Genomic DNA, 12,374 nt, shown 5'->3' with positions numbered 1-12,374 from the left:
AGAGCGGCGGGTGGCGAGCGTCGAGGAATGGAGCGAAGACGCTAACGAAGTCCTGAGTTCATTACTACAAGAACACGAGAAGCTACAAGAGAAGGTTTTGAATTTAGAAACAAGGTCTCGTCGACAAAATTTGCGTTTATATAATGTGGCAGAAAACAGCGAGGCGAATGACATGATGGGATTCATAAATAACTTCATAAAGACTGAATTGGCACTCGACATTGACCTGGGCATACAACGCTGCCACAGATCTCTCATTCCCAAACCACCGCCGACCGCCACCCCCCGTTCGATCATCATGTGCTTCCTGGAGGACAAGACCAAAGAGCTGGTACGTAACGCAGCATGGAAGAAAAAAGTCGTCCTATTAAACGGCAAAAGGGTGTACTTTGACAATGATTACCCTCAGGAAATACAGATGAAGAGAAAGGCATATGCCCCAATCCGCTCACTCCTTAAAAATAAAGGAATCGCATTTCAAACACCCCCGCTGACAAAACTACGCGTGTTTTACGACGGGGCTGGTCGCCCCACGGGACCCGCCGTCACCTACGACAGCATGGAGGAAGCCAGAGAGGACTTGAAGAAGAGGGGGGTCCTGGACGCCGAAGAAGAGGGAAGAATTCAACCCACCGCCACCACAACTACCACCGCGGATAGCCTGACGACGCTGAGGAAATCAACGTGGAGGAAGGTGGGGAGAAAGACACCGCTTGACCAAGACGCACTGCAGAGAGCAACACAGAGGCTTCTGCAATTCCGCCGCACCACCACAACCCCCCCAACAACTCCGCGACCACTACCACCGGAGGAGGAGGACATCACTGCCTGAAAACAAGTAACCTTTAACGCTGACTAATCAACGATGGGGTAAGACCAAAACACACTGTTACAGAAAGAACAATGTACAGAATAACAAGGTTAACACCTACACTTAAAAGAAAACAGTGAGATGTGGACCCCCGTTTGTTTTATTTCACTTTCTCTTTATCTCTGATTGTTTTCGCTTGCTTTATTTTATACAAAACACTTTTGTTGTTTTTATTATTTAACAAGACCGAATATCAGTGCTTTTCTTTTTCCTTCGAAAATGTAACGGTAGTTTTGTGTGTGTGTGTGTGTGTGTGTGTGTGTGTGTGTGTGACTGTGTGTGTGATGATGTGCGCGCGCGCACAAAGGGGTAATTCTTTGAGAGGAGGAGTCCAGGTTAAGGACAGTATATCTACGTCCCTGATCAAAAGTCTGATACATACATACTCATGATATAGATATGTATGTGCGCGCGTGTGGGAGGTGTGTGTTTTGCAAGTGGGGATGGATGAGAGTGTTTGTGTGCATGAGTATATATGTATATATGCCTGTATGTATATATGTGTATATACTGCCTTTACTTAATTTATTATTATTATAACGTTTTTAGGGATGACATACATGTCTACTGTGAGTTAGTATTTCTACATGGGTGTGAGTGTATGTGTGTGGGTGTGTGTGTGTATGTGTATGTGTGTGTGTGTGTGTGGGGGGGGGGTTACTTGGAAGTACAAGGACAGGATTGGGAGACAAACCTTTGAACTCAGAATGGAATGTAGTACCAGATAGTGGCCCATCCCTCCTCCTTTATTCTCTCTTTTGCTTTTATTTATACTTTTGTATATGTATTATTTTCTTTAACAAAACTACCATTGCTCGGATTCATCTATGAACACTAAATGCCTACCTGATAGGTTGTTTTACACTCGGACGTTTGATGTTAATATAGACCTGTTGTCTGGGAGACCAAGGGCTCCATCTGATGTCATGTGCACCGATTCACAGTATAACAGTGAGTTTGTGCTAGAAAGGCCTTCTGTCACACAGAGGATTACCTTTCCTCTTGAGGTATTGCTTACAGAAGAAACCTCAACTTTGGAAGTTACAATTTTATTTATGTTTTTGTTTTTTATTCTGATGATTGTTGCTGTTGCTAAAAATACACTTGACAAGTTAAGGTCAACCCGGGCTCACAATGAAAATAATTGTACACCAATGGACAACACATGTCACAACAAGAATATAAAATAGTTACACTCAATGTTAACGGGCTACAGGGACCAATTAAAAGGAGCAAGCTTATAGCTAAAATGAAAAGAGAAGACCAACAAATAATCTTCTGGCAGGAAACACATATGAAACGAGATGAACATGAAAAATTGAAGAAACTGGGATTTAAAAATACATTCTATTCATCACACAATGGACATACTAGGGGTGTCGCAATACTTATTTCAAATAAGGTCACTTTCCAACTCAATGCACAAATTGCAGACAAGGAGGGACGTTATATTTTGGTTAAAGGACTTCTTGATTCTAGGGAAGTAACATTACTCAATGTTTATAGACCACCTGGCTCGGATAAATTATTAACAAAAAAAATATTTGAGCTAATTACCACCGAAACCACAGGTACGCTAATTGCAGCCGGGGATTTTAATATCCAGATGGAAGCCCAGGACTCCTCAAACCCACGAAAAATAATTAACCAGGAATCACTGTATGTTAAAAAATTGGTTAAAGAAATGGGGATGTTTGATGTATGGAGAGATATTAACCCAACAACGAAACAATTTAGTTACTTCTCTCACCCACATGGGGTACACAGTAGACTTGATTACTTTTTCATGTTTAACACAGAAAGACATAGGATTATAGACTGTAAGATTGGGGTAAAAGACACTTCTGACCATGCAGGAGTATACCTGAAGCTCCACCTGGATGTTCAACGGAGAAACACAATTTGGAGATTAAATACGAGCCTTCTAAATAACACCCAATTCCAGGAATACAATATAAAGGAAATAAAAGAATACTTGGAACTTAACAACACCGAAGATATAACACCTGATATATTATGGGACGCGGCAAAAGCAGTGATGAGAGGGAAACTAATAATGTGGTCGGCTAGTCACAAGAAAATGCAACAAAAACGTGTCAATGATTTAACTAGTAACTTGGAAATATTAGAGAAACGACATATGGACTCAAATGACCCCCAACTACTGGTACAAATACGCACAACAAAACTAGAGCTAAACAAGATACTGGATAAACAAGTGGAAATAAAACTCAAATACATTAAACAGAAATATTATGAAAACGGCCCCAGAGCGAAAAAAGTGTTGGCATGGAAATTACGCAAACAACAAAATGAAAGGTCAATCTTCAAAATTAAGGATCCTGACACCAACAAATTGAGCCACACTACGGAAGAAATACAGAAATCATTTGAAAAATACTATAAAAGGTTATACTCTCAACCAATAGCAGCAGAACCCCCTCTGGTACAGAATTTCCTGGAATCCCTGGATTTACCAACAATAGGCGAAACACAAAATAAATTGTTAACCACAGACATCACAACATTGGAAATTGACAATGCTATATCCAGATTGAAAACTAACAAAATGTCAGGGGGTGATGGCTTCCCGGCCGAATGGTATAAGATATTTAGAGGTTCACTAATACCCACACTCAAGAGTTGTTTTAACCATGTACTTAAAGGGGGAGAAACACCTGTATCCTGGAGACAGGCTATAATCTCAGTGATACCAAAAACAGGCAAAGACAAAACAGAATGTAGCTCCTACAGGCCTATTTCGGTACTCAATATAGACTATAGATTATTTGCTTCGATAATGACAAAAAGACTAGAAGACATACTTCCAGATATAATAGACACAGATCAGTGTGGTTTCATAAAACACAGGCAGACACAAGATAATGTCAGACGTGCACTATTCCTGGTAGACAGTATGAGTAGGAACAACGCTACGTCATTGGCAATTAGTCTTGACGCCGAGAAAGCATTTGATGCTTGCCGCTGGGAGTTCTTATACATGGTACTGCAACGCTTTGGATTTACAGAACAGGTTATAAAATGTCTCAGATCCCTGTACTACCAACCGACGGCCCGAATCAAAGTAAATGGCAGCCTGTCAAACACAATCAACTTGGAACGTGGTTGCCGTCAAGGCTGTAACTTAAGCCCCGCCCTCTTTGCATTATTCATAGAAGCACTCGCTCAAACAATAAGGGAAGATGACTCTATATTAGGGATTTCAATGAAAGGTTCGGCCTCGGAGCATAAGATTAGTTTATATGCCGATGACGTACTGGTGACACTTTCTAACCCAGAGACCAGTCTACCAAAGCTCATGGCCTGTCTGGAAATATATGGTACATACTCTGGATACAAACTGAACATAGACAAAACCCAAGTCCTTTCATTTAACTACTCACCCCATGAGAATATACGAAATAGATACAATTTTAAATGGAATGCGAAAACTATTAGATATCTGGGTATCAATATACCAAAAGACCTGACAAATATCTACAGCGAAAATTATGACCCCATTACAAAGGAAATACTATCAGACTTAGACAGATGGGCCCCCCTGGTGTTTGGTATGCATGATAGAATAGAAGCCGTAAAAATGAACATCCTGCCAAGATTACTATTCCTCTTTCAATCCTTACCGGTAGAAATACCAAAAAAACAATTTGACAACTGGAATAGAGCCATCTCCAGGTTTGTCTGGAGAAGTAAGAAACCCAGAGTACGTTTCAAAACATTACAGTTGCCTAAAGATGAGGGAGGTATGTCTCTCCCGTGTCTAGAAGACTACTATAAAGCGGCACAAATAAGATACTTAGTTTGTTGGTGTAATCCAGAATATGATGCAAAATGGAAGGAAATTGAAATAAATCAATTGGATGTCCCCCTCCAGGCAGTGCTGGGTGATAGGACTCTCATGAGGAAGCACTCAGGAGAATTAAGTAAATGGACGAAAGTCCCCCTGAACATCTGGTTTAAGGAATGTAAGGCCCAAAAGATAGATAAAGAGGTGCAGAGACTGAAATGGATAGCATATGATACTGATTTCACACCAGCCCAGATGGACGCTAGATTCAAAAGATGGACCTGGGAGGGTATAACAACGTACTGTCTGATTTCATCCAATACAGGCCTGCAAAGCTTCCAATATCTGAAGGACAAACATGACCTGGAAAAACAGGATTTTTATAGATATTTACAGTTAAGGCACCATTTTGATAAAAACATAAAAACAGACAAACCTGAAACAGATCTTATTTACATCTTTACAGAAGCCTATAAAGGGGAAACCACAAAAAAACTCATATCAAAACTATATTCGAATATTTTTTCTACTAAAAATCACTCCACTTCATATGTCAAACTTAAATGGGAAAAGGAGGCAAATATAACCATCACAGAAGAAGAATGGCTGAATATATGTAATATGATATCAACGACCACTAGTTCAGGCTTATGGAGAGAATTCTCGTGGAAAAATATGATAAGATTCTTCATTACACCGAAAATAAAAAGTCTACAGAGTGGGACATCGGAAGCAGGGAACTGTTGGAGGAAATGCAATAATACAATGGCTGACCACTTCCACATATTCTGGGACTGCCCAAGAATACAAACATTTTGGCTAGAAATAATATCAGACATTAATGCAATAATGGGCTTTGAGACTGAATTTGAATTTACAAGTGTCTACATGTGCAACATACCAGAGGATCTTAGTACCCCAGACAAATACCTTCTTAAAATACTGCTAGTGGCAGCTAAAAAGGCAATAACCAAAAAGTGGCTAGATAAAAGCCCGCCTAAGAAAGGAGAGTGGACAGCCATTGTACAAAACATATACGAAATGGAGGAACTTACCTTCGCCGTCAGGATAAGCACAGAAAAGTTTTACAGATATTGGCTGAAATGGATATTATATATGGGAATAGATATATTGTAAATCATTTTGTATGAAAGGATGTTATAAATGTATCTGTTGCGCTCATGTTTTTACTTTAACCTTTGTTTGCCCCTCTTTTTGTTCCGTAGTTTACTCTATTTTTCATGTACTTTACTTTTCTTATTTATTTTATTTTATTTTATTTTATTTTATTTTTATTTTATTTCTTGTCTTATCCTAAAACAATGTGAGATTAACATGACACCTGTACCTGGTAATGAACGAACTGAGACACTCTGAAAATACTCTTACTCTCCTGGAACTGTAAGAGACCCGTTAACACTGTGAAAGTTCAAGAAAAGAAATGTAACAAAAGAACTGTAACAATTACGATATGTACTGTGATGCCCAATGTGACCCATCCGTTTATTGAAAAATCAAAATAAAAACAAAGTTTAAAAAAAAAAAAAAGAACATCCAAATCAGAAAGTTAATGGAGTCTTATGGAGAGTTGGGTTGGATGAACTGTTGGGCAAGGCACTGATCCCTGACTGACTTTCAAATAACAACCAGTATCATGTTTTTTCACCTCCCCCAGCAAGACCACCCTGCTGTCCCACTGGAGGAGCCCCTCCCCCAGCCTGTCAGTGTCGACCCCCGACCCCCCATCTCCAAATGTGGGGACCTGGTCATCTCCCTGGAGTATCGCCCTGACACAGAGAAACTCCTGGTCACCGTCATCACGGCGAGGGACATCCCTGACAAGGGCCGCAGCGGGATGGACTCGTGGCAGGTGCACGCCGTCCTGCTTCCCGCCAAAAAACAACGGCATAAAACCTCCTTGCAGCGGGGGTCGCTGCCACACTTCAACGACACGTTCCGCTTCTCACGCCTGGATCCGTCAGATTTGGCCCTGTCGGCACTGAGGTTCCGTCTCTATGCGCTGGGTGGCAGAATGTCCCGCGAACGCATGATGGGGGAGAAGGTGCTCCGACTCGGGGGACTCGACCCCGATGGGGGAACGACAGAGATGATGCTGGTGCTGGAGCCACGCAGCAACCTGAAGGTGAGAGGCTCCACTCTCAGAATAGCCTGGAACTCACCTATGCCTTCTATGGCATAGGCAGCTCCCGGCAGGATCCGCCGGCAGAAACTGTGCGCAGCTGCTGGACATGAGACTAATTAATTAGAGCGACAGAGAGAGAGAGAGGAGTGTGTGTGTGTGGGTGTGCGTGTGTGCGTCAATTTAACAAAGGTGCAGACGATCAGAAATCAGCAGAGAGTGATCAACGTTTGTGCTACTCTATGCCATATTGAAGTGGACTCGGACCCAGACTTTTTTTTTCTCCCTGGAAATAAAAACGTATGGGTTTCCGAGGCTATTCTCAGAATAACACTGCTTGTGAGATAGTTAGTCAATTTACAGTTTTTGGCATTTAGCAGATGCTCTTATCCAGAGTGCATGAAGATCAGAGTAAGTGCCATCAAGAAGAAGGACGTATTTGTCACTCACATGTTCAAGTACAAGTAGTGAAATGTTGGTGTGGTATTCCGCAAGACTGTGCAACAACAGCAGCATAATATAAAAAAATACAAAATCTACAAATGTCTTCTAAATCCTGACAGTTTTCTGAAAATCCCATCTTTCTATGTCAGTTGTTCAACTTGTTCTCAAACATTTTCATGTCAAGGACCCCCAAAATTATATGTACTTGGCCGCCAACCCCCATCTGAAAATAAGTTGTAACAGGGACCCCCCAGAAGCAAATATTTGAGTTAACAACGTTCACTCAGAAAGAATATATATTCAAAGATTTGCGCAACATTTTCACGATCTTTCAAAAATAGCAGCTCTACAAGCTCGTAGCTTGTAGATCTGCTATTTTTAAAGTATAATTAATGCTTAAAACATCAAAAGGGGTTCCCGCCCAGAATGTGTTAAAGTCCATCTTTCTGTGTCCATCAGAGTGTGGGCTCCCAGCTGAGCCTGTCTGCGGTGTCCCAGAGCGACAGTGCCTCCTCCACCCAGTCTCTGACCCATGGAGGAGTTCCTGAGCTGCTGGTGGGCCTCTCCTACAACGCCACAACAGGACGTATGTCTGTGGAGATCATAAAGGGAAGCCATTTCCGAAACCTGGCCATCAACAGACCACCAGGTAAGGAATAAAACGTACCAGTTGACAACTGACACATGTTTCTGCATCTCTTCTGCAAATGTACAGTATACACTCAAGCACCTGTATGTGTTTGTGCATGCATTGCACAAACACACATTGCACATTGGGTGTGTGAGTGACCCTCATGTGTGAGGCTGCATGAAATTATATATGAAATGATATGGACAAAATGTCATATATCGATATTTATGCCAAATATTGCGATATCGACCCCTCACTTCACATACATAGGTTATAGCCCAGACTATAGTAATTGCCGACTTTTATTATTATTATTATTATTTTTTTGTGGTGCAACCACTCCAAGGAACAGCAATGTCCGTGTTCACCTATGTATGTGACTATGAGTACCAGACCAGTAGGGGAAAAAGTGGCGCTGTTGTGCCAGAAACAGAGAGATATCTTTGAGGGGTGCTAGGAGTGTCTGTCTGTCTGTCTGTCTGTCTGTCTGTTTTTGAGCACGGAATGTGCTCAGCTGATTGGCTGAGCACGGAATGTGATGTATGATTATAAGAGCGCCCCTCACTTCACACAAGTGTGTTTTTTTATAATTACAGGGAACAAATGAATTGAGACATAATATGCCAAAATATGCTTATAGATAGACTTATGTTCAATAAATATATTTATTTCGATCGAAGAGTTGTCTGACTGAACTAGAATGTGTCTTGTGCAGACACCTATGGCAGGCTCACCCTTCTCAACTCCGTGGGCCAGGAGATTTCTCGGTGTAAGACATCAGTGCGTCGGGGCCAGCCCAACCCTGTCTACAAGGAGACCTTCGTCTTCCAGGTGGCTCTGTTCCAGCTCTCAGACGTCACGCTCATGGTGTCCATCTACAACCGGCGCAGTATGAAGCGCAAGGAGATGGTGGGGTGGGTGGCGCTGGGACAGAACAGCAGCGGGGAAGAGGAGCAGCTCCACTGGCAGGACATGAAGGATGGCCGCGGGCAGCAGGTCTGCCGCTGGCATGTCCTCCTGGAGGGTTAGGGGAGGAGCTGGCAGTAATGCATAGGGGGCGGAGGGGTTGGAGGGGTTGTGTCCAGACCTATGAAGCTAGAGGTGGGAGGGATTGTTGGGATGTTAGTTTTAACGGCGCAGTTGTTCAGAAGTCTGTGGCAAATTTTCTTAGACAGAGGATCGGTTGTTGTGATTGAGTTGACATGACGATGGGGTATTATTATGACTTAATTCGGCCGTAAAAGGGAGGAACAGATCTGAAGTGAATCTTCAAACGGGCCTCTCGAAACGGGCTGTTCTCACTTCATCTGACGACTTGTCTCCTTTGGCCAGGGTGTGTAGAAGCTGGACCCAAGCCAGATACAGGCTTCTATACTGTCACATGTACGAAATTAAGGCTTTAAGTCTCAGACATAGAATAGTAAGTTCAGGATGCTGTTGAACCGTGTGCATAAATGTACATTTGAAAGAACAAAATGTAAGGAATGGGTGATTCCATGACAGCGCTCTATTGAAACTGACTGTTGTCATGTCCTTATATGCCTTGTTTCCTTTTGCCAAAGTCATGCTGTGGCCAGTCTGTGACCAAGATTTTGCCAGGCGCTCTGGGTCAAACCAGTTTCAACCTGGACAGTAGGTTTGGGTGATCACTGATCCCCCAAAATTGGTTGTGTGAAGAAAAAAAATGGATAATGATAACAAATATTGTGGAGCTCCACTCGTCTTCACGTCATGGAGTAATTGTTCCGTTATTGCCCTATACCAGGACACTTTGCCGTACATTATAGCTTACATATCGGCCCAAGCTTACTGGACGGAACAGGCCAAAGCTGGACACAAGCTAGCCTAAAAGGAAAACTGTTTACTCCAAGTACAACAAGTCAAGTCAAATTGACTTATGAAGCACATTTAACAACAACTGTTGTTGACCAAAGTTAAGCTAAATCACATATACAGAAGATGGCACAAATAATGTAATATGAACATCCCTGTAAATGCACATGGGCGTTTCAAACTGGGCTCCTGCAGAATGGTGGGTTAGGCTACAGTCAAGTGGTCCCTATGTATCATACTTACTAGCCGTCTAAAGGCTGTTTACTTGAGCTAGTCAGATGGGCATGGTTGGCCATTTTTGGAACAATCTGATTGGGTCCATTGTGAATTAATCAGTAGTCAATTAAGTCAGTAGATCTATGTTAAATAGTAGATATCGTGGCCGGTTTCCTCTCCACTTCCAATTACAGACCTGTCTATCTGCACCAGGTTAGATCAGTCATTTTCATAGCAAAAGATAATTCTGTCTCGTATACTGTAGTCATGAAAGTCACAGCAGGTCACATGATCTGTGTTCTTACAATGCCTGAGAGCTTTTCCCCACCTTGTCCTAATGCAAAAAGACATTGTTTACATTCTCAAGCAGGACGAGAAGTTCATGTCACAGCAACAAAATACTAGGAACAAAGTGCTTCTATATGCAAAATCAAAACACTGTTATTACTGGAGAAATGCACAGTATTCTATTGTTCTCACCATAAGTCTTTCGAATTTAATTTCTTTGTGAAAGGTATATTCATATCTGAGAACCCAGTAAAGATTTATAATAGTTACATGGTTCTTTCTAGAACCACCTGTGCCAACAAGGGTCTCTAATTTTTGGTTTACACTCTTAAAGCATGCACTTTGACTACGCATTGTGCCTACGGAATGCATATTATTATAAAATCAATATAACTATTACGCTGAAATGTGTCGAGTCATAGCAAAGAGGATTATATTGAACCTGTTTGCGTACAGTTTGAAAACAGATGAGCTGGAGGGAAATAGGATATGTTTGTTTCTTATGTATACCAGCTCCAGCATTTTGTGAAAAATGTATTGTAATGATCATCCAGGGATATTGCCACTTGTTTCACTTTCTGTTATTACTCTACTTACTGTCGTAAAAAACAAACAAAAACCTGTAGGATTCATGGTGCATCTGAGCACAGTTTCATACCCTCTGTAAATGAAGTTTTTTCAATGAGCTAAATCAACACCTACTACCGGTAGTTAAGTCCCATATCAACACACATTATGAGCCTATGTGGAAACGAGGCTTTTTAAACGATTGCTTTTACAAAACAAACAAAACATGATTAGAAGGTTAGTCTAGGCGAGGGACCTCATCATCACCATCACATTATCATCATCATCATTGCAGTCATCCCCTTAAGGAATTATGACTCACTTCACAGAACCGAGCGACAGCCCCTTGAGCAAATTCCACTAATCAGCTCGGTTACACATATTTCATATCTCTTCGTAACGAATATTACATTGAAAGTTAATATAGCTTTCTCGGAAGCCGAGAATGGTCCCCTTGGAATTGAAACGATGTGGACAGCATAAGAGTTAAACGTTTACAGTTTGTATAGTAACATGTTGACCTCAGAACCAGTTACAGAGAATTATAATGAACAAGGTTGTTAATGGGAAATTCAGGGAAGTGTGCACATGGCACAGCACTAACTTGAACAAATCAAAGATTAATTATATGCTACACACATAAAGGAAGATGTTGTATACTATATGTATTTTGGCCAATGCAAATACATTTTCTCCCACACATAATTGAATATATTTTTGGCCTTAATTTGTATAGATAGATAGCCTATTGTATACATTTCTTTTCATTATCTGAGGATAGGATGAAGTGATGCTTTTAGCTGATCTGTGGAAGAAGCCTGGGAAACAGGTGGGTGTAACATTGTGTATTTCTCATGTTTATATTGCAAATAATGTAAAGAGTTAAGTTCAAGTATATTTATGAAGTTATTATGTGAGGAATAAGAATGTTGATTAGTTGTGAAATAATATAACTGCTGTCATCCTATGAAGATGCTTTTTCTACCGGTATTTTAATTTTTGAGTTACGGACACTCAAGACGGGAATAATGTTTTCCTCTTACATGGAGGAATGGCTGATATAAATCTTTAAATGTATTCATGTAGTGGCATTATACATAAGGAATTAAGAAATATATAACACAAGTAGCCTATATTAAAAACAACATTAAATATACAGTGTATATCCCATTTATGAGATGACGGAAACTCATGAAAATAGATTGCAACCCATGGCATGATTGGATGTTGACCTCCTTGACACCTGAAAGACATGCAGGACTCAGTCAATGCTCCCATTCTACAAACTATGATACATATGGCACCATGCACCAGACTGTTATGTTTACTTTTCTCCTTCCCTTGCACAGTTTGTGATATAGTATTTTATGCATGTCTAGAGAGTCACTGTACATAATCTATAATATCTACTCTATATTTTTTAAAGATTATAAATGGTTAGTTTGACATCTAGTTCTATATACTTATATGGTTGCATGCTCAATTAATTGTTCTGGGTTGCAATTTCTCTGACAAAGTGCCTGTAATGTACTGTATTGCCTCTACTGGGGAACAAGACGCACCTGTGTGAATAAGG

At 40.9% G+C, this 12,374-nt stretch overlaps 1 protein-coding gene across 1 annotated transcript in view; it reads left to right on the top strand.

Moving 5' to 3' along the window:
* Positions 1 to 8,923, top strand: part of syt16 (synaptotagmin XVI) — a gene marked incomplete at its 3' end in the record, with an annotated part of 34,643 nt that extends 25,720 nt beyond the window's left edge. The window contains exons 5-7 of the mRNA XM_080783049.1: positions 6,355 to 6,822; positions 7,723 to 7,912; positions 8,610 to 8,923. Coding sequence (XP_080639175.1) covers positions 6,355 to 6,822; positions 7,723 to 7,912; positions 8,610 to 8,923 — 972 coding nt within the window. The remainder of the gene's footprint in view (positions 1 to 6,354; positions 6,823 to 7,722; positions 7,913 to 8,609) is intronic.
* Between the last annotated feature and the right edge of the window lie 3,451 nt (positions 8,924 to 12,374).

This window comes from Protomyctophum bolini (genome assembly GCF_963924005.1).
Source record: "Protomyctophum bolini genome assembly, chromosome: 15".
Classification (NCBI taxonomy): Eukaryota; Metazoa; Chordata; class Actinopteri; order Myctophiformes; family Myctophidae; genus Protomyctophum; species Protomyctophum bolini.
Note: the sequence above shows the minus strand (reverse complement) of the source record. Positions and strands in the feature narration are given on the sequence as shown.